The sequence below is a fragment of the Metopolophium dirhodum genome, chromosome 7 (assembly GCF_019925205.1).
Source record: "Metopolophium dirhodum isolate CAU chromosome 7, ASM1992520v1, whole genome shotgun sequence".
Lineage (NCBI taxonomy): Eukaryota > Metazoa > Arthropoda > Insecta > Hemiptera > Aphididae > Metopolophium > Metopolophium dirhodum.
Window position 1 is genome coordinate 14,849,013 of NC_083566.1, and position 24,290 is coordinate 14,873,302.

The 24,290-nt window shown below is 28.5% G+C and overlaps 2 protein-coding genes across 3 annotated transcripts; both read right to left on the reverse strand.

Moving 5' to 3' along the window:
* Nucleotides 1–5,436: 5,436 nt before the first annotated feature.
* LOC132949376 (ubiquitin carboxyl-terminal hydrolase 7) lies at nt 5,437–16,935 on the reverse strand. 2 transcript variants are annotated; one of them, XM_061020236.1, is made up of 23 exons: nt 16,500–16,935; nt 14,381–14,491; nt 13,902–14,086; nt 13,576–13,791; nt 13,048–13,191; nt 12,776–12,961; nt 12,625–12,705; nt 12,461–12,551; nt 10,978–11,170; nt 10,745–10,898; nt 10,481–10,680; nt 10,155–10,371; nt 9,796–10,087; nt 9,604–9,728; nt 9,448–9,536; nt 9,217–9,384; nt 8,993–9,155; nt 8,784–8,923; nt 8,422–8,517; nt 8,214–8,337; nt 8,070–8,141; nt 7,919–8,009; nt 5,437–6,434 (listed from the first exon to the last, which is right to left on the reverse strand). In XM_061020236.1, the coding sequence occupies exons 1-23, from the start codon at nt 16,561–16,563 to the stop codon at nt 6,331–6,333; spliced, it is 3,306 nt and encodes a 1,101-aa protein (XP_060876219.1). In that variant the 5' UTR covers nt 16,564–16,935; the 3' UTR covers nt 5,437–6,330. The 2 variants fall into 2 exon arrangements, with proteins under 2 accessions (XP_060876219.1, XP_060876218.1); XM_061020235.1 differs by having other exon boundaries at nt 10,155–10,376; nt 10,483–10,680; nt 16,500–16,934.
* A 1,650-nt stretch (nt 16,936–18,585) lies between these two features.
* LOC132949377 (inositol polyphosphate 5-phosphatase E) lies at nt 18,586–24,126 on the reverse strand. The gene is made up of 8 exons (XM_061020237.1): nt 23,088–24,126; nt 22,900–23,017; nt 22,621–22,843; nt 22,336–22,554; nt 22,099–22,263; nt 21,227–21,394; nt 20,173–20,296; nt 18,586–20,105 (listed from the first exon to the last, which is right to left on the reverse strand). Exons 1-8 carry the CDS (start codon nt 23,723–23,725, stop codon nt 19,991–19,993), a joined length of 1,770 nt encoding a protein of 589 aa, XP_060876220.1. The 5' UTR covers nt 23,726–24,126; the 3' UTR covers nt 18,586–19,990.
* Nucleotides 24,127–24,290: the final 164 nt, after the last annotated feature.

The following is a 24,290-nucleotide window of genomic DNA, read 5'->3' on the forward strand; positions in this document are numbered from 1 at the left end:
ATCCTTCTGTAAGACGATCAAAGAAGTGATTAAGGGTGAACAATTCTCCTGTAAATGCACAATCAACGGCGTAAAATTGTCAAAACAATCATCTGACTCGTATCGTTCTGTTATTTAACATCTAAGATCCAATAACTTCGACTTTCACACCTACCAATCAAAAGAGGATAGAGCATATCGTGTGGTTATCCTCAATCTTCACCATACCACTCCAATTAAAGAAATTAGAAAAGAACTACTGTCACGTGGTCATACTCCGAGAAGGATATCAAATGTTATCCAACACGGCACCAAATCCCTCTTTTTTTATCGACCTGGAACCAGCTCTCTATAACAAAGAGATTTTTGTTCTAAAATACGTATTTTACACCAAAATCAAAATCGAGGAGCCTCGGGTGAATAAACAAACAATTCAATGTCTTCGTTGCCAAGGATTTGGTCACACAAAATCCTACTGAAATCACCATCCCAAATGCGTTCGCTGTGGTGAAAACCACCTTTCCAACGTCTCAGTGATGTAGTCGTAATTTTTTTACCGAGTATACGTTTTAATGTACTTGATATGTAAACGTGGGGGGCTTCTCCCCCACCCCCCCAACCACTATATATACTACGCTATTACTAATGATATATTTATAATTACATACACTTTACTACTACCTTACCGCAATTGAGTCTCTATAGTTTACAATCATACTCCTAAAATATATGATTATACATTTAAATTGTTTATGATTACCTATGTTAATTTCTTAACCCCCCTATCCCCACTTCTTTTAAAGTCAAAAAACCTAAATATTTATTAATATTTATAGTCTTAAATGTATACTCGGTAGTATATAAATTAGGTATCACAACTTTGAATGATTAAAAATAAATGAAAACATCAAATTGTTTTATTTATGTAATTATTGTGTGACACAGTGTAGGTACATAAAATAATATTTTTTGACAAAATTATTTTCAGTAATGCATGTGACCGTGAATCTCGGCGTCGGCTATCGTTATAGATAAGCTTATAATTTTAGACGTATGATATATATATATAATAAATATAGATCCATGCAATGAAGTTAAAAATAGATGTGTAAAATGTAAAAATAATAATAGTTCCTAATGAACATGATCACAAGGAAATATGTTTGGTATTATTGGTTATTCGTTAATACTATTAATATTATTGATTTATAGCTATACAGTATATCCGTATACCTGCGTATCACAAATTATATTATAAGTATACGCATCAACCAAAAACTGGAGAAGTCGTTATACGCCGTATACCCGCGTATACGCTCCACTACACCACTGCTGAACGTCTGTATTAAGCCCTCGAGCCTGCCAGCCGAGTGTGCCCTCTGCGCGGGTGACCATCCCGCTATCTACAGAAGTTGCCCTATTTACAAGGAATTCCAAGCTTCACTTCAATCAAGAAAAATCTTTCAACGACAAAATAATTCAGCCCTCCATCATGCAAATGTAAGTCCACCAATTTTAAACCCTACTTCAAATTCAACTGTACCCCCAGTACTCTTATGCTCAAGCAACTTCTGCAAATCCAAAAAAATCAATCTGCCATCCACCATCTAATACAGCGTTTCCCAACCTTTTTGCATTGGCGACCCATAAATTTAATCTTTATTAGGTACGCGACCCCCCCCCCCCCTCCCAAAAAAAAAGTATGCCGTAAATAAATAAGATTTTTATTATAATCCATTTTATCATTGAGTTTTTTATAAAATACAATACGATTACAATATACTGAATAATAATAACTTAATAAATAAATAAATAAAATAAATTATAATAAAAATATAAAATACAAAAAATTAGTATAATAGAAAATTTAGTGTGAATTTTGATTTTGGACACTGTTGCATAAAATTTCCCACTGGGATACAATTTTAGATAAGGTAATGCGCATGTCATGTGTGACATCTAATCTGTTTCTTTGTTTTATTTTAATATTGGCCATGGTAGCAAATCCTTTTTCGCACAAATAAGTGGTAGGAAAAAGTAATAGTTTTTTTATTGCATTAATTGAAAGTTCTGGATATTCATTATTTACTGCACACCAAAAATCTACAAGAGTTTCATTTTTAAATTTATGTTCATAAGTTTTATCATAAGAAAGATCGATAACCTGAGTTTCAAGAAGCGTATTGAAGTTCAACTCCTCAATAGAAACAGTAAAAGGATTCAATCCATTGAAAATCGTCACGAATATCTTTTGGGAAATAACTATTCAATGCAATTGATATTTGATTTAAATGCAATGAAATAATTGTTTTGATATCATTAACATTCACTGAGTCGTCTTCTTCTAGAAGCTTGCTAAGTACAAAAAACATATCAATATTTCCTATTTCTACTTTTTTTTTGTAAATAATAATTTTTTTTTTGAACGAAGCAATTTTTTTTGATTGATCAAAAATGTCAAAATTTTTACCTTGCATCGACAAATTTAAATCATTAAGTATGGTAAAAATATCTACTAAATATGCCAACTTTATCAGCCATTTACTGTCACAAAAAAAATTCCATAATCGTAATAACTTTACGTCATTTATTCTACAATACTAGTTATTTATACTATTTATCAATTTACAACTAAAATAACTGTAATCGTAACTGCGAGTCGCGACCCATCAAAAAAATTTCACGACCCAATGATGGGTCGCGACCCATGGTTTGGGAAACGCTGATCTAATAGAACCCGTCTCACTCCCATCAAAGCTCTTATCCTTCATTGATGAATTAAAAAACTTAATAAGTCCTCTTATAACCTCTTTATAACCACCCTCATAAACAGCCTTATTATTCCCAATAATGCAAAACAGTCATAAACTTATCTCTCACCCTATCATTCTCCTTCTTTGGAACGCAAATGGCATAACTAGACAAAAACCAAACTCAGAGCTTTTACTATTGAAAAAAATATTAATATTATCTTAATTTGCGAAGCCCACTTAAGTCCATTCCCAACATTCCGTATCCCAGGTTATACTACATATCACTGTGATCATCCTGACAGAACAGCCCACACTGGATCGGGGTACAGTCAATTGGTCGTTTACAAAATAATATGTATTTTGGTCGTAATTTTTCTTTAATTAATATGGAATAATATGTGTGAAAATATTTTATTTTATTTAATTTAAATATACAATCTGTAATATATGTTTACAATAAGTATAATATGTGAGCTAATACAAAAACAACAATAAGTAACATAAGAAAAAAAATTACCCAGCAGTAATACTTTTCAAAAAAAAAAAAATTATAAGTTATAAAAAATAATTTTTGTTTGTCATTTTTTGTAAATTAATAATATATGTAATAATATGTGTGAAAATAATAAATATATAAAATAATCTGTGTAAAAAATAATATTTGGCCGTCATTTTTCGTAAAATAATATGTGATAAAAAATAAATAATAATTATAAGTTATGAGCTATCACAGATATATTATATTCATCAAATGTTCTATTATAAAATGTTTTATATATTGTATTTATCCTCTCAGCGGTGTCATTATATTTTTTCCGTTTCCTAGGGGTTTCTGCTCCAGTGCAATATTGGCCCTTCTTTTTGTAGGGCTCTTATAAATTTCCAAATGTTAGGGTGAACAGCATTTAATTTGGATGAAAACCCATTATGCCATTCTTCTACCGAATTATTGGTTTTTGGAAGGTTATATTTTCATCAGCATAACAATTCCAAATTGTAATAGAAAATTTTGGATTTTTCCTTTTCCCCTTCCTGTCCATTTTACCAATCCGCGTTTCTTCGTAATTTACAAAACGACCAATTTTACCACGACCAATTGACGTAGACTCCGCTGGATCGGTAATATTAATCAAATCCAATATAAACCACACTGTTCTTCCTCAGTTTCAAACCTCACTCATTCAAGCCACTAATATTTCCTTATTGCTAAATCACATTCCCACCACTATCTCCGCTGTTTACTGCTCTCCTGGTCAGGCCAATAAAATAACTACCGCTGACTTTAACCTCTACTTTCAATCCCTTGGTAACACGTTCTTATCAGGAGGAGATTTCAACTCAAAACATCAAATTTGGGGCTCACAACATGCGATCTTTCTACAACACCGCAGCTATATATCTATTTATTTATTTACATTATTTATCAATTTATTAATTGTATATTTTATGAACCTTGTTCTTAATACATTTTTGACCGAACGAATAATTATTTTTCGATATTTTTAGAAGAATAACTAACATCAGTCAAAGACTATTTAAGCGAAGACGGTCTAAGTGTCTAACCAAGGTTACCAAACATTTGTTTTTACTGATTTTGTTTAAAAAGTACTGAGAATTTTTAATTTTTACCTTAACTAACTGTAGTGGTGCTGAAGTACAATATTATATGTATGGCAAGGGTCACCATAAATCACCCACCCACCCTGTATTGAAAACCGTTACAAAATAATACCACCCTGTTTTATTTTTAAACTCTCCTCTTACTTCCATCTTCTAACCAATACGTATAAATTTGGTTTAATAAGTTTTTATCTAGAAAATATACATTCTACATTACAGTAAGTAACAGCCAACATATTTACGGGTACCCAATGTAAAATATCATTAAAAAAATATATTTGTTACTGTAGTTAAACAAAATAGTTAAATAATTCTCAAGTACTATTTAATGATTCACTGTTACCTTTACCAAATCTTCTCCCATAATATGATATTTTCATAACTTTGTTTAATTCCGGTGAATCTTCATCTTCAATTACCATATACAGGAGATTATTACCATAATTTGATAAGAAATATAATCAATTTGTCATCTTACCTGTCTCCTCAACTTATCACACTCTCCCCTATTTGTTGATTCTTAGAAAGTAGGAACAATGAATTATACTGTTTTCAATTTTTGTATATTTTGGTTCATTTTGTTGTTTGTTCTATTTATAGATCTATGAAATTTTCGACCTTTGTTTAGTATTTTTTTAGAAAGCAGGTCACGTGCAGGCTGCTTAAATGATATTGTTCAACTCTGTTAAATCGTAAAATAATTGTTCATATAGTACTATTTACTTTTAATTATAATATATTATTAGTGTAAATGTATTAAAAATAAATACTTTTGTAACTCTGAACCTAATCCAAGAGCAAAGGAGCTGGAGTCATATTTTCATTTTATTTGTCGAGTTTAATATTGTATAGTTTTATTTGAAAAAAAATAAAGTTAAAATACAATAACAGTAAATTCCCAGTGTAATTCAGTTCATAGCACAATGTAGGATTTTGAGTTTCAAAATGTATGCATTAATTTATACCTAAAAACATTTTAATCGTTTATTTTTGATTATATAGCTAGTGTATATTATAGACTTGAATATATTAATATTAATATAAACTTGAATTTATGACTGGAAACGATGGGAAATAAAAACAATTCTGTTGGCTAACAATGATTTGTCATTTTAATTCTAAAATGTTGTTAGTAATATCACTAATATAATTTAAAAATAAATGAACAAAAAAAAAAAAAATATAAAAACAAATAATTGAATTTATTTACACAATTACATTGCCTTTAAAAATAAATAAACATTCTGATTCTATATTTAAAAATGATGTAATAAATAGGTCTAATTAGTGAAGGTTAACAAAATATGTTACACCTAACAGTAACGGATTTACATTGTAATGGTGGCAGCAATATCAATTGAAATTATATGTTTAAAGTCAATTTTTTGTCTTGTCAACTATATTTTAAGTATTATGTTAAGTCAAATTCTTTTTAAAATCCAATTTAAAAATAACTGCCAAAATACTAAAAACACAGAAATTAAATCAATACTTAATTTGCAAAGATAGGACAATATTGAATAGTCATGATGTAAATCTGTCACTTAAACACACTTACTGAATGTTTAAGACTATTATTCAACATTTACAGGTATTAATATTTTATAGTAAAATTAGCAACATTGAATATTGTTTTGAATGTCTGAGTGAAGGTTTTATAAAATATACTTTACAGTAAAATTGAGTTTGTAAATATACCACATATATATTTTATATTTAATATGAATATAGTAGTATTTATAAAGTACTATGATCCGTAGAATAAAAAATAAAAATATAGTAAGTACCCTTTAAAACATTTAAAAATTGTTTTAAATTCAAGCAGAATTATACATAAAATAGAATAGCAATTTTAATCAAACGCAAAAACACACATAGGTAAAAAGGTTTATCACCAGTATATCATCTTGCCATTACTATCACACACTGTATTTAATTTAAAAATTATTCAAGATACTTAATGTGTATGAATAAATTTTCAGTTATAGATTTTAATAGCTTTTTCTAAATAATTTAACCGTGTGCGTTTAGTTTTATTTGGATGTTCCATGCCCAACCATGGTCGTTGGCCTTGTCCTTGAGCTGAAATTCATAGAAAATAATATTTACAATACATTTTTTACATTAAGATATTGATTTTTCCATGTAAAAAAATTAATTTTATAACTTTAAGAAAAAAGAATTTTCTAGTCGCATACATTAAAGTTAGGGATTTTAAAATAATTTGTAAGGTAGACCTAACTTTCATCTTCTAGATTTAGTTGGATTACAGGTTGACAGCCTTGTGTGTCTTAATACACCTCAAACTTTTAATTGTCCCCCTTAATATTTTACTTATACTTGACGATTTTGTCTTATATCATGGATGATACTTTTTTTTGAGATTATTTATTAATTTATACTTAGGGAATTTCTCAAGCCAGAAACTCAAACATTTGATTATCAAATGATACTCAGCCAGCATATATAAAAACTACTGAGTGCATATTTGAAACACAATGCGTTCATTGCAAGACCAGCGAAATTGGTAGGTTCAGTCAACTTGTTAAGAAATATAATAAATAAATGTTTTTAGTTATTAATTCAATTATTTATTTAACGAATACAATATACTTATAATGACGACTAAATTGACTACATTCCACAAACCCAGATTATGCTACTATTATGATAAAGGTAATGTCAATGGGTGTAAGAAATTAAATTATTTTAGATTCTTGAAAACAACTTTGCAATAATGTTTGTTTAAATATGCAATAAAAAAGTAGCTGTGAGTTAAATTTAAATCATAAAAACCATGGAGTGGCTATTTATACAAGGTTCTACAATCTAATCTTATTTTATTTTAGTCTCCAATGACTCACCAATACTAATAAAAATCATGAAACTTCTTGCTTTTAAAGAATAGTAGGGTTTGACCATAACTATTATTGGGTACTGGGTAGGTCACTATAACATTTAATTTAATGATTAAGCGTAGTATACAAAAATGATTTTGAGCGAAGGAAATGTGCGGATCAGCACCTGGCCTGTTATAAGCCTCAGTCATACAGGCACGTTTTAATCTCCCAGCAGTGAGATTTCTTGTCCCAAAAGAGTGTTTAATAGGGGGGAGGGGGGAGAGATGTCATTAGATTTAGTGGACATGCAATGAGTGCTGTACTTACACTAGTGTCACTTTATTATTCTAACTGCATAGTCTGCTTTATTTTGCTAAAATTCAATAACACAAGTGACCTTACAGCCAAAGCAAATTGTTAAAAATGAAAGCTTACGACCAAAACCAATTTATAAAGTGGTGTAGTCTGACCAAACCAGATGAAAGCAATTGCCACCCGAGGACACTCTTCTTATAAATTTTTTTATTCATAAAGACTTCAATTACTACTCAATATGATATAGTTTTAAATCTGTACAATATTTAAAATCGTATAGCTTTTGCAAAAGCAAATTTTTCATAAAATGTTCTGTTTTATTTTAGATCAAATCATTTTCAATATATGTATGTCATGGTTGTTGTCATATATAATTCCTGCCCATCATTTAAATAGTATTATAAAACTTACAGGTAGGAGGTGCTTTAAAATCTTGTAAGCTCATAATATGAGTATCAGGAATAAAATTTGCTCTGACTCCTTGGCAAATTGCAAATTTATACTAAAATTAAAAATTTGAATTAGAATAACTTTTTTTTAAATTTCAATAAAATTAACTCACTTTTTCCAGCTCTTTGTCTAGAATACCAGTCTTGTTAACAATTCGCTCTTTTACATCTGCTAAAGTCTCCTCCTAAATAATATCATTAATACATGAATTTATTAATATATATTTCAATATTAATAAAATTAGCCTTTCACTTACATGTATAATTTTAATAAGAAAAGGAGTACCAAAAGTGGAGTATACTTCTTTTGAAAAATGATTAACAGGAACTAATAATTCATTTTCACTGAGTTCCATTTCATCTGTTGGTACTTCTTCTACTCTGTATACAAAAATAAAATTAATAATAATAAATTAATCCAACAATATCAAAAACATGATATTTTTAATTTATTTTATTATTTACCTATAGTATTTTGCTGGGAAAACTGTTGCAATGTCGGGCATTTTCACTCCAGGATTGAACCACTTACTTATTTTAGCTGACATAATTTCTAGCGTTCTAAAATGTTTATAATGTATTTTATTGACAATATTAAGAAAGGTAACATTATGTTTAGTGATGGGCACTATCAAGTTAAATATATCAAACTATCTAAATATTCAATTATTTTATAAATTAGCAAATTCGGTCGATAATATCGAAAAATCACTCGAAAATTTTTCAAAAAATCGATGGTTAATAATATCTATTCAATCTAATGACAATAAATTGTACAAACTATTTGGTAGTGCCCATCACTAAATTTATGTTTAAAATAACAATACCTGAATTTTCCAGATCCTTCGGGTGACAATTCTACACTACCATGTAATACTTCATAAAAATGAGTACATGAGGTATCATTCTTATTAAGATACAAAATTATTTCTCTTTCGTCTTTTAATTTGGGACCACACCAAATAATCTGCAAAATAAATTTAAAAAAATATTTTATAAAAGAGACTTTTTATTTCACAAAATATGTTGAACTTACTTTAACAGGTTTCTTGCTTTCTAACTCATCAACTGGCATATGCATTTCCTGATAAAAGAATTTCTTAGGATATCGTTTACCATAACTGTTATTTGTTATGAGGTCTCGAATTGGTCCATTATAAGAGTTTTTAATTGGTTCACCAGGACATTCCTTTTGACCACTGCTTAAACAAGAAATATGAAATATCGAAGGATACAAAAATATATAATTTTTGCACATACTTAACACTAAAATAAATCTGTAATTTGCGTTGATCAACAGATACTCTTTCAGCAACTGATTGTAACATATCGTGGTACAACATCCACATAGGTAATCCCAAGGTAAATCCAGGATCATTAGGAATAAGTTTATCACAAAATGTTATATACACTTGAGAACAAATATTTCTAAATGAATAAAATATTATATAATTATATATTAATTTTTTTTATATTATTAATTAAACTTACTTAAAATGATCCGTAACAGAAGGATAAGTTTTCACAAGTTCTTCTTTTTGGTAGATTAATATCTCTCCATAAGTTGAAGTCTGAATTATCTTCATGTAAAAATATATTTGTTAAAACATATAATTAAAAAATAAAATATAAAATTGTCATTCTTACTTCACAAATTGGATCATCAAGTTTAGTTATCTTTTCTATTTCATTTTTGTTAGTTTCTTTATAAATTGCAAGTTTGGTATCTTCCTCAAAACCAGCTCGTTTGTTCATGATGTTAATAAGAGAATCTTTAAAATAAATACAATTATTTGGTTATGTTATAATTGATTTTTTTTTTAAACAAAAATTATTTACCTAATGGTGTTTCAAAGTTTGCAAAATGGTAACCACAATAAACTAACAGCCTCTCTTCTGGTATAAACAATTTGAAGAAAATCAGAGACTGATTACTTCTATCAAAAGGTATTAACGAACTAACACCTGGCTCTACTAACTCTAACCAAATATTCCATGTAGTTGATGAATTATCATGTAAATCTTGAATAGTTTTTAAAGCATTCGCTTCTCCATCAAGATACATAGGTCTCAAAGATTCATGTTTACTGGCAATAAGTGGCCAAATTCTTATTTGATTTGATTGATATTTCTAAAAAAAATTAAAAATATTTTAGGTTTTGGATACATAAATTGAAAAATATATTTAATTTACTTACAAAAGTTTCTGCTAATAATTGATGGACTTCTTCTAAATTATTGTTTTTTTTTACTTTGACTGTTCGGAAGGTAGGTTGCTCCAAATCAAACAAGTCTATTCCCAAATAACTATCAAAACAATCTTCCAAAAAAACTTGTATATTGGTATATATATGTAAATCATTTCGCTCTTTTCTTCTTATTGTTTCAATACGTTTTTCATCTTGCAATCGTTCTACCAACTAAACACATACAAAATCATCAACATAATACCCTAAATACAGCACATAACATCATTTTCATTAACTAATTTGCATTAGATAATCATTAATTAATACTTTTACTAACCTCTTTTGGTATATCATTAATTGTAACTTCCTGTAACACATTTTTTAATTCAGAATCACGAATATAAACCAACATATATGCATTTGTACATTGCTTTATCGGCATCATATTCTCGTCTCCATCATTGCCACCAAAATTATGTTCGATAGCTTCTTCTTTAGGGCATCTTGAGACAACATCATCATCAAATTTACACCACTGATAAAAAAATAATTAACATGTGATATTTTGTAATAAATTTAATATTATATTGTAAAACTACCTTTCCGTCGCCTTTAGGATTAATAAAAACAACATAATGTCCACCATGATTATCCCCACTATGAACAAGAACTGCATGCAATATGTAATCAGCTGGGGTATCTTCTTTTACTTTTAAATACTGATCCAAATTAATTTTATCATAAAACTCAAATCTAGAACATTAATGTTTGAATTAATAATATTAAAATGCAATGATTTTGAACAAAACATAAATAATAACATTCAATTTACCTATCATTGAATTTAACAGAACTATCTGTAACTGGATCATATTGAAATCGCATAAGGTGTAAATAAAAAACAGGCGGGAATGATGCAAATATAACTCCTTTTTCAGCATCTTGTAAACCATACTCTCCAGCATCATATCTGTTATCACCATCTAGTATCTCAACTTGTATATAATCTTTGAATGACTCATAAACTTTAAGAAAATAAAAAATACTAAATAGTATAGGGATATTATTTTTATTAAAAAGTTAAAACCTTAGCTAAGAAAAACAACAAAACAATTAATATTAAGTTGTTGTATTTATTTTAAGGTCAAAATAAGAACAATTAATAATAATGAATATCGAATGTTTAATTTTAAGTAATTATATAGAAGGGGATAAAGTTTGAACCTTACTGTTAGTATTAAATACTAAATAGTATTTATTAATGGGAAATAAATTTAAAAAAAAATAGTATTTGAAAGGCGCCGCAATTGTTTTCTTGTAATAAAATTTTGCTAGTAGTGTAAGTGCATGACCTGTAACCACCCAGTACTGAGTCAAAATATCCAAACAAAAATAATTTCTTCTTTTATAGATAATAAATTTACCAACTTTAAGTTAATAATAAAAAATAATCAAAGTTCACAAAGTTCAGCTCACATAATATATAATGTGATATGTGTAATAGCAACTAACCCAGAACTTGAAACTTTAAGCAATTCATATTAGTAAAAATTAGTATATTTTAAATCTAAATCAATACAATTAAGATCCTTAATATTATTTAATAATGTAGGATATGTATTGTATATTTTTATATTGATGGAACTATTAATATTCAAACTTAGTAATAATATTTATTATTATTAAAAATGCAATTATTCAATAAAATAGATTTAGGTCATTCAGAAAGATTTGAAAATGTGGACATAGATTGCAAAATACAGCTGACGAGATAAAAGTTAATTTTCTACTATTGGATAACCATCCACCACAGATCAAAAGTAGTAGTAGAATAAATAAGTTAAAGCATCTCTGTGAGTATTAGAATGATGGTAGCAGAGATATTCACAATTAACTAAATGTTATTGCTAATTTTATTAAATAAATTGTAGTCTATTGACTATAACATTTAAAAATATCTGTTCCGTATTTTAATTTTTAATGTTTATTAAGTATTTGAATTAAAAACAGAAAACATTTTTCATGATTATTTAATGCAGGTATTTTGTCCTTGGATATTTTGACCTGGATTCTTTGCAGACAAGACTTGGAAAATAAAAATCTATTAGTATAATTTAAGAAATTAAAATTAAAAAAATATATATATTTCCTTATCAATAATTACGATATAATGCCCATTTCAAGCCACAACTATTATTCTTCTATTTGTTTAAAGCCTAAGCCTTATACACCTGGATCGCCAGTCAAGCATTTCTTATGCATCATACATGCATCTGTGAAATAAGCCTATAAGGAGATTATTGTATATAACTTACTGTTTTTTTTTCCTTTTATATTGAGCTGAATATCATAAAATGTTTCAGTTCGCTTTGAAGAGTAATCGACATTTTTACAATTTATGTACGACTGAAATAAATATAATATAAGTGTTTCTGTTAAATATATTTTAAATGTATAGAAAAGTTTTTTTTAAACTTACAATCATTTTACCCTCGAATAACTTAGGTATAGTGCCCTCAACACATGTGCCTTTCATTTTATTTTCTAATTTATCGAGCAACTTAAATAAATAAATCAGAAAAATTTAATATAAATTAAATACATTTTTTGATTAAAAATATTATACATACGACTCTTAAAAATTCTTGAACATCATGTTGCATAAATGAATCAAGTGTTTCCCATCCAAAACTTTTAGTTAGTTTTTTTGTTCCAACAGGTTTATCATAAAATTGAAGCTCGTGGAATACCCTTTGTAATGCTAATGCAACACTTTTATTGCTATCATCACTTTCAGTAGGCATTTTATATACAGCCTAAAAAAAATGTATTTGTGATCAAATGTTATAAGAATATAATAAGAAAAATATAAAATAATTATAAAATTGAAGATTATATTTACCTTACGTAGTTGATTAGTGAAATATAACGCTTGTAAAAGTGAGTTCATATAGCATGTGGCACCTTGGTTTTTCAGACCTACATATCCAGTATGTTTTTTCGAATCCCAACTTACACCATGCGGTGCATCAGCTGTTACAGATACCTATTAAAGATGAGTTCACTATTATTAGTATAGTTTTCATTAGAAAAGTAAAAAAATTAAGATTTATAAATGTTTTAAACTGAAAAAAAGTATTTTTTTCTAAGTGAGGGGAGAAATTTAACAAATTTAACTCTAATAAATAAAAACAAAAGCAAAGTAAAAAAGTGGGTAAGTGGATGTCGATCTGTTATACAGTAGGTGGTCACAAGTAGGTAACTGTATTAGTGTGTAATGAATGGAATTAAATTTGAATTCAATGATATAATATCATTGTATACGAAAAACAATTCTGGCAGATACGGTTTGTCAGTGTGGATATTTTATCACTCCGCTCAGAATCTAATAGTCAAATATTTGATAATATAAACAGTATATTAAACTCACTTCAAATGTAACTGTATCATTTTTAATAAATCCTTTGGCTTCGTCCGTTATATCTTCCCAAGACATGAAAAAACTAAATCCCCAGTCATTCTCTTTTGGGTAAAACAGATGTTGAATTTTACGTTCAACATTACTGATACCCTCTTTTTGCGATATAACACGAAGTTCAGCACTTGCATTAACGCTCCAGGAGGTATTTTCTGAATCACCATTACACTAATTAAAAAATAAAAGTGATTACGGATTTTGTGGTAATAACTATAAGTATAATAAATAAAGATCAATACTACTAATTGTGAATAAGATAATAAAAAATATATACATACTTGAAGAAAAAAACCAACAGAAGGCTGAGCAGGTTTAGCAGATCGATTGTCTTGGCTTACTCTATGCATTATCATTATTTTCCATGGAAGATCACGAACATAACAAGGAGGCGATAGTCTTTGTTCCTTAGATTTACTGAAATTTTCAATTTCAAATCTAAAAGTTGCTTCTGGTCGTGCATTGTCTAAAAATAAAATAATTGTAATCCAGGGTTAGTTTATTATACGAGTAGTCAGTAAATCAGTTAAATTTACAATAATATAATTATATTTTATAAACGATAATATCTAATTAAAATTAAAATTAATTATTTTACAGTAAGAGAAGTCATCAACAAAATTAAAATTTAAAATTGTTATAATATCAGGTACTTAACATTTCATCACTAAGTAAGAAAATAAGCTAAGTAGGTAGACAATTAACTGACTTAAATAAGTGTTAAATTATTAATAAAAAATGAATAATAATTATTAGTTACCTTCTTCCATCTCTACATCAGTTGAAATAATTGCTTCAGGTACTAGATCATTAATGATTGGCATCTCCTGAGCGTTGCCCAACATCAAAGGCGATACTTCATTGGTTAGCGCTACAAATAAACAAAATATACAACATTAATCAAATTATTTATATTTTATCATGATTTGTTAAATGTTATATTAGAACTTATAACTAAAATAAGTTTAAAATTAGGTACAATACCACAACATTTTTTTTCATATTACTCATTACTCTTAAAACACAATAGTATGGAGGTAAAAATTATGCATCCCTCAAATTATTAAAAGTAAGTATGTTGATAAAAGTAATGATTCATCAATAATGTAAGTTCTTGACATTAAATCATTCAATTCAGTGCAAGTATTTTTAAAAAAAAATTTAAACTATTATTTTTGTTTTAATAATTAATAAAAAGTTACTTTAATATATTAATAAATTATAAAAAAAAAAAAAAAAACCTGTACATTTATAATATGAAAACAAGTCCATAGTATTTAAAGGAGAACAAAGCACAACAAATATTTTATTTTAGGTAATTTGAAAGAAGGTTCAATTCCAAGAATAATGGTGGAGGTTTCTACTCACACAGTAATTTACCTACCTATAAAGTATATTATCTGATTTTTGTTGTATGTATGTAGTGTGTTTTTATGTATTAAAAATGTTTGTGGAACCAGAATTGTTCTAAAGTGTTGTTTTTTTTAATATGTAAAATGTGTATGAAAAATAATCTGTGTTGCGTCGTTGTAACTACTTAAGTATGTAACAAAAACATCTCTTTTAGTATTTTTAATATTAAAAAAGAACCAAACTTTAAATTCTGGATACTTCTATCATCTTTAGCACAGAAAATCACAAATTTCTACATTCATCTAACATGAAAAATAGAATGATTAGATTGGTAAATCATTGTGTAAAGCGAGCAATGCTACATGCGTTATATAGGTGATTAAGCTGAGCTCTGCCCAGTGACATCACACAATTATTCTAGATAGCTCAATATATCCTTAATAAATATTTTTTTTAGATTGGAATTTGACAAAATCGTTTTTAGTAGTTCTGATTATACAATGATTTAGCATTTAATAATAATTTGAACAATATTTTTTTTTTGTGTTGTGTGCTGCTTTAAAATTTAGGTACTTACTATGAATAAAAATTCATCCATTGTTAAAATAAATTTCAATATGTATGTTATGTTCTTACTGACTTAATATTGACTATATTATTAATTAAGGAAACCAACAGGATTTAAAATAAAATATGTTATAAGTATAAATGTTTCTTTCACTTAGTGTTATTTTCATCAACAGACAAATACTTACACTAATTCCTATTAAGTTATCATACCTAATGATAACAGACAAAAATAAGTCATTATTATTGAACATATGATTGAAACTCCTACAATTAATGAAATGAATTAAATAATTTTCAAATGTCTATTGTTCAAAACACTTTTCTAAATTCTACAGTGTAGTTCATTTTTTTTTTATACATTACTGTAAAAAAGGAAAGCTGACCAATACATATGTACACTGTAATAGAAATGGCTTTTGTAATTTGAGATTATTCTATATAATGCTGAGTCAGTAATTAGTGATCACACTATAGTATAAAATTAAAGGAGCTCTAAAACTTAATGTATTTTTAAAAAAAACGATAAAACACTAACAAGCGACAGAAATCAGAAATATTTAAACGATGACTGCCTATTATAGTACCTATCTACATGAAATTGAGTGTTGTAAATAATTGTTGATAGGTAGGTTCAATCAATTCATCATCAACCAAACGAGTATTTTGTTGGCCCCTATGAATACTTCGTATGTAACACAAAAGCATTAATGCGTTGTCACGATTGTCACCGTTGAATTGAACGAAAACAATTGACGAACACCCGGAAAATGCATAAAACGGCAGGGACAATAATTATAATTACAATTGACTCGAGTCGACTAACCGAAACGAAAAGAGGAAATCATGTCATCGAAGTTATCGGGGGCTTACGAAACGGATAATACACGATATATGGATAAGTCAATAAACAAAATATAACAATAGTAGCTATTGGACAAACGGCTGCGGCTTCATACCTTCAGTGATGTCCATTTCTTCCGGAACGTCATTCTGACTGTCCCGTTCGACCATGTGGTTCATAATACGGGGCAAAGGACTCGTTTTTGACTTTCTGTTCTTGTTTCGTTTGCCAAATGGCGTGGCGGTGCGCTTGTGTTCCGATTTTTTGTCGGCCAAAACGAACTTGACTGGCTTGCTCAGTGTACGCCCAATTTCTGCGACCGTCAGTCACAACGGCACGTGCGTCGAATGTTGTATAGAGCGATTTTCCGGATGGCGTAGAGCGTCAGTAAATTAATACAAAATACAGACCATTAAATACCGCGGACACCGCGGATATGCAGTTCCAATTTCGCGTCGGTAACGACGGCGGCGGACGTTCGTTCACGTTACACGGATTCGGTGCGGAAACGGAATAACAAACAAGATGGCCGTACGCGAGCATCGACACCGTGCCGTACATCATGTCGGTCGCGCAGACAGTCAGTGCATTGGAACGGATAGGGCCAGTGCGCCCCAAAACGGCTGTGATAACGACTGGTGTGGTTGGTCCGTGGATGGTAGCAATATGAATAGTTATAGACTCAAGAAGAGTACTATAGTGCATAGTGATAGACTGTGGATGACGAACCACGAACTACGAAGTCAGATAATATCAATGTATGATGAACTTAATGTTCTGACTTAATGAAATTAATTTTCATGACAAATTTGGTGTCTACTGCGACATGTTACAAGTTGTAACTTACAACCATGACCAAGTGTATCTGCTGTATTTTGTATTCTGTATTTTATCATAGTTACAACTTTACTTACTATACTAATAATACTGTCTAGACACTGCCTTAGACGTGTCTATTTAAAAGCTGTACAACCACTGTTAATCTATATCTCGATGTATATTGTGTATTTGTGTACCACGGGGAAGAGAACATGACGAAGTTTTTGCGTCATGCACTTGCCACGGAAATTAAATATTAATAATGTGGTTTAAAATAATAATCGTCCAAAAATTGTTGTCCAATCATTTTCACGGTGTGGTGACTTGTGCGTTATGACTTATGAGTAATATTATTGTCTGGAAATATTTTTTCCTAGGGCAATGATAATTTGGCCGGGGAATTTTAATTCCGCAATTCGTTAACTCATAACTTATAAGCAGTGGTAGGGACGTTACTAGTTTTTTAACGCTACAGCTACTCCCCAAAAAAAGTATATATCGCTACTTTTTTTTAAATGTGGCGCGCTGCTTCTAACCACGATTTAAGATATTTAGTAAATCTAAATTTATTTAATCGTGCTTCTATAGACTATAACACTATTGTCTAAATGTAGGGCGTTACTTTTTCGCTACATTTTTCAAAATATTCTTATTGAAAACTAGTGTTTGTAGTTTGTACTGATTTGACATATTTTAGTCACTGGACAGGAGCCAGGACAAAAACTTCACATCATTATCATAGTATAAATAAACAAATATAATCATAATAGATATTTTAAAAATTACCAATTAGATTGTAGGTAGCGACTAAATAATAAATTTTCGCTACGCTAACCGGAAATGTTTAGCGCGCTATAGTACATGATATAAACAACACGGTATGATCGCAAAAGTCCAGATTTGGTCCAAGTCCGCGCAGTACGTCACTTGCTTGACTGTATTATCATATTGTCATAAAATTATTATTACTATCACGGAATAGATTAAAGTATACACTACTCTACGTCACGTTCTTACCACGAATTAAGATATATCTTACCGAATAATCTGTTAAAAAGTTACGATCATACCTTGTTTTTATATCATGCTATAGTATTTCGCTATCCAAGGCGTAATGTAGCGACGATATCTCAATCGCTACAAAAAAAGTAGCGTCGCTACAATTAGCGCGTAACTCCCGACCACTGCTCATAAGTAACAAATATAGACAGAGAATATTACAGATGTATTGTAATTTATTAATTTCATGATGATATATTAATGTTATTTTTATTTTCATTTTTTTTTTTAAAAGTGATATTAAGTTTCTCATAAAGATTAAAACACTGATATAGAATTTGTTTAGTTTAGGAACCAGGTAGTAATTTTATTTGTATTAGTAATTACTAATTAGTATTATGTTTGAATTAGAAATATCAAATGATTATATTTAAATAATAACAAGTAAGTCAGTAACACAATTAAAGATATATAGTATATATTTAACCGTGGTCAGTAAAAACCATCATGTATTCTATAGTATTGTCAGACTGTAACTTACTCCTAGAATAAAATAATTAAGAAAAATAAATATTACTTTTATATTATTCATCATGATTTATTTAAAATACACATAGCACGAATATCAATCAGGATTTAAAAAATAATAAACTATAATTAAATAATGTATAGCATTTAGATTAAAACTCGCTATATTGTCTTTAGAGTATGTTTGATTGGTAAATTATAATAAACAGGCTTAGTTATTGAGGATTGCTAAATAGCAAAAAACTAAATTAAAAAAAATATTAGGTACATAAAAAAAGGTATAAAAATGAATGAGAAATAGTAAAGTACTTAAAATATTAAAACATTCATTATAAAAGTCTGAAATCCATACCTGTCAATATAATATTATAATCACATCAATAATATTTAATAACTAAAACTAATAAACAAAATAATTAAAATTATAATTATTTATACAAACTTGCATAACACTGGAGCTATAAAATATCACAGTAATTAAAATTTTGTCTACCTTTTTAAGTAGGTAAAAATAATAATGAAAATATCTGTGTAGTTATAGTTAATCTATACTTTAATAAATATGGTCAATATAACATCAACTAGTAATATATAAAACGATAAAATTAACTGTCATTAAAAAAGTATATAATAATTAATATTTGTAATGGTTATTTTTATATCTTCAATATATTTATTATCATCTTTTACTTGGTAATATCAGAATAGTATAAGAATACTGAATTGACTGTACTGGTATAATAATAATAATAATAATAATAACAATACGAATTAAAAATAAAAAACATTAATTTTAACAGTATGAATTGTGGTTAAACAAAAATTAGATAAAGAATTAAAACTAGGTGTAGTAAAGTAAATAGGTAAAAATTAAATTAACAGTAGGACAAGGATTATAATAAGTGGTAAGTGGTATTAAAAATTGCACATTTACATTTTATTTTGACTAGACAAAATTACTTTAGTAGGGGTTAAATATCTATAAAATTCAAAAAAAATAATTACAAAACAATATTAAAATGAAAGCACCACAGACAGTCAAGCAAATTTAATATAGCTGATAGTTTTACCTTTTACATGCAGTCTTTTAGTGCGTGATTTATATGTCATTTGACTTCTTAATAGTTAATCATTTTTGATTAATACAAATGATTAATTATTTGATCCCCCTTTAGATATTATTCTACAAACTAAATATATAGTACCCTTTTAAGAAGATTTTATCACTTTTTGCCTTTTTTTAGGCTTATCAGTTTTTTGTTATTGTACATTACAAACAGCGGATGTTCCAACACGTTTGTCCATACTTGCGGCTCGTCTTTTGATTGCTTCCAAGTAAACATCACGATTAAACTGTCCAGCGGCTAAAGGCATACTGAAATATATTTATATATATTAATCATACTCAAATTACAGATTTTTAAATATATTTTAATCCTTACGTATCAATACCAGGCCGAATTGAACACTTGTAAAGACCCCAAACTGGTTTATGGTCAGATGTACATACTGTTGGAACTGAACAGTAAGTTAAACATTCAATACTAGATGAAGTACAAGTGGATCCTGCAAAAATGCATTTTCTTATGATAGAATAAAAAATAAACGATAACTGATACAAAAAAATAGGGAAATAATTTATATATTAATTATTGTAGTTAATACTAATAAAATACCAGTGTTAGTAGCCTAGTAACGTAACACAAATTATAAATTACTGTAATGCAATTACTTTTTAAGTAATGCAGCAGTAATTTCATTACATTTTACTTAAAGTAACGAAATTGCAATTGTAACAAAATTACTTTTGAAAAGTAATTTCTATGAAGCAACGCACTAATGCGTTATTTCCCACGTTAATAAAATAATAGTTTTTAATGTATTACAAAAACAAGCCGATAGGATATCCCAGGAAAAATAAAAAATCAATTAAATTTATTTTTGATTCCGATAATAGTTAACAATATTATTAAACATTCCAGGAATAAATGTTATCACTTTATTAGCAGAAAGAAAACAGTTTGGTTTAAAAATAAAATTTAATTAAACTGAATTATGATTTATGACTTGTGACTATATAGCCATATAGGTAAGATGATTGTTCATTTGTACTAGAGATGGTTAACGGTGACAAAATTTGGTCGCCGTGACAATAGTGACAGCTACTTTAAAGTCATTGTGACTTTTAATGGCGACTGGTCATTATTTGTTTAGCATAATATATATTTAAGTTACTTTTAAAATGGTTACACACCCATATATTTAGTACCTTCCGAAAAAATATCAGGGAGGCAAGTGTCCCCTTTCACCCCCCTACTATAACCACAATCATGACAATAACGTAAATAAATGTACTTTGAATTTAATTAGATATTTATTTTCATTTATATATTAATTAAATTTAAAAAAACAGGGCTATAGCACAATAGTGCCTGCGAGTTGAGTATCACTGGTATTAGCCACTGTCACTGGGTGTACCAATTTCATAATATTTACCTGTAGGACTTGGTAGAACCTGTTGTTTTCCGCATTTGAAAAGAATTCTATCTGTATATGAAGGTGTTCTTTGTTTAGCAGTTGTATCAAACATTTCAGTTCCTGGATCATACTTATATGTTGGTGCAAATGTTAATGGGCCTTCTTGGAATCCACGAAATACTAAACCTATAATTAATAGAGATTTAACTCGATGTTAGTTTTTTTTTGTTAAAGATGTAACATCAAAGATTGCTCTTTCGTACAAGGAAAATATTATAAAAGTTCACGAAGATGAGTCAATAATATAAAGAGTAATTTTAAAGGTTAACATCTATATAAAAGTTGTATATTAGTTTAAATTTGTTTGATTGATTTAACTAGTTCGCGACCCAGGGGTAAATTAGAGAGACCTACAGTAGACTACTGAAAATATAATAATAATAAAAAGTACCCAAACTAACGATATTTGATGGCCAAGCTATTAAAATCATTACCTCAGAAATTGCTTAAAATAAACCAAAGAAACTGGTCTATAAATCCCATATAAAAAACATATTGACCATATCTTATATAATATTTACACCGGTCCAAGCTAAGACACAACCATTTTACATATACCAAAAACGTAGTTGCTAATCTTTCGGTGCCGAATTCATAAGAGGGTGGCTTATTACGTATTAAAATAATATTAACTTATAATGTGCTTTTTTTTCTTTAGTCTTGATTTGGGAAAAACTATAATTAATAGTTATAAATTGATTGATACTTAAAATCTATAGGACTATCTATGACTATTACACCAACAATTTATACTATATAATATAAATTAAAACTAGTTAAATATTAATTATTTATATAATTATTAATTAAATAAACATAACTGGACTTACCATTTGAAATACAGTCATTCAGTTGATCTGAAAGTGTTTGATGCATAGGTGATACCAAAGGAAACCTATGCTGTGTAACCCATTTCATGACTTCGGGTCGTGAATGGGCTAATCTGAAGTTTAGATCTCCGCACCAAAATACATAATCAAAATTATTAGTAACATCTAAAACAAAAAAAAATTGTTGTATTAATATGAATTAAATTAAAAAAAAAAAAGTTTGAAAAAATCATGTACCTTTTGTTTTATGTTTAACAGGCAAAAGTTTTGGAAGTTCCAAAGATTTAATAATTCTACGCACATCTTGTAAACGTTCTTTAACTTTTTCTACATGTGCAGTAAGATGCGATGTTATAAATAATATTGACGAACCAAATAAAGAAAACGAAATTGCAACAGCGCCTTTTGTTCGAAATGCTGTTCCCGGTCGAGTACTAAAACTTGATTCTTCAGGAACTAAAAATCAATACACTTAATATTCTTAAACCTCTTTAAAACATTAAAATAAAAAAAAATTCTTACCAGAGCAAAACCATATTAAATCTCTTCGGATATAAATGGCTAAATGTAATGTGCCTAATGAAGCAGAATGAAAAAGAATGTGTGATGGACCAATAGTTTCTTGAATATTTACTTCCCATTCAAATTTATCAGGGTAACTTTCTTGGGTACCTATAGCAAGAATATCTGGCAAATGAGGAACAGTGTCTGGTAGTAGTAGTTCATTAAGTTCAGGTGGAGGCGCCTATAAAATTAATTTAGTTACATAAAAACATTAACTTTATTAATTATTTTATTTACTTGGCCATTCATGTTCCATGTTCCAACATATATACGAACTTCACGATTATGTAAAACTCGCTCCAATTCCATAGCTCCTAGTAAAGAATTTCCTGCAATACGTCCATGCAAATAGTTTCTGTAAAAAAATAAAATAAATACATTTAAGTATATAAATATGTTAAAATAAATAAATTTATATGTTTTACCGTTCTTTAACATCAGACGTGGGAATAAGATGTAATACTTGTACTGCAAATAAAGCTTGTCTGGCTAAACTATCCATTGAGTTATTTTTAGTTTCAGTTTTTTTTATATATTCAGATGCTGTTAAAGTAGTTGTAGATGATGGACGAATTGGCTTTGAATCTGCTGTATTTATAGTAGGGGTTTTTGGAATAATGATACTATCGGCAGACACATGTTGTGCATTGCTAAACATTTTTCGTAACCTGTCACATTTTTCCGAAGAAGGAGTTGATGGTTCATTTGTTTCAGTATCTTTATATTCTGGATTCACACCGTTGGCAGATGAATGTAAGCCAAGACTCAAAGACCGTTTATGAGAAGTATTGGGTTCCACTGTACATGAACACACATCAGGTTCATTTGAGTTTTCTCCATTTTGGAAATCAGATGGTGTCTTTGTTGTCTCGGTAATTGCACAACATAAAGAGACATTTGTGCTTCTATTGAGTGGATTAGAAACATTACGATATGGACCATCTAATTGATAAAATGCTTGTTTTGATGTATCAGTTTCGGGCGTTGTTGTTTTTTTTTTCCTTAAATGTAGTATACTTAACAAGCTCGATTTTTTTTTAGGTGAAATATTTTGTTTATTCATTTTTATAACTCACAGATTGGTCATAACAGAAGAGTTGAGATCAGTTTTCAGCTGTATTGAAAAAAAAAAATACTTATAAATAATGACTAGGAAAACATTGTAACGAAATCGCTAACAGTATGAGTAAAATTCTGCTACGTTTAAAAAGATACTTAATACTCTTATGAGTTGTATACTTATTATAATATCTAATCTAAGTGTTTGGTCGTGCATAATTAAAAATTTGGTTGTTTAGTTCAGTAAAATTATTGATGAACGTAGGACGGTTGTCAACTTGTCGTTTTATTTTTTTCCTGATAAACTGATAAACTTTCTTGTAACCACGAACCGTGTTGTGGTTATGCAATATGCAATTTACGACAATCGTGAACTGATTGCAAAGTGCAATCTGCAAGACTGCAACCAAATACTTTGCTGCAACTTGCTAGACACTAATAAGTGGCAAGCACGATTAAAGATATTGTATTAGAGATGGGCAACATTTTGTGAACATCGATATATTGTATCTTTATTCTTTAATGGTGGGTACAACCTTACTGGCAAGTACACAAACACAACTATCGAC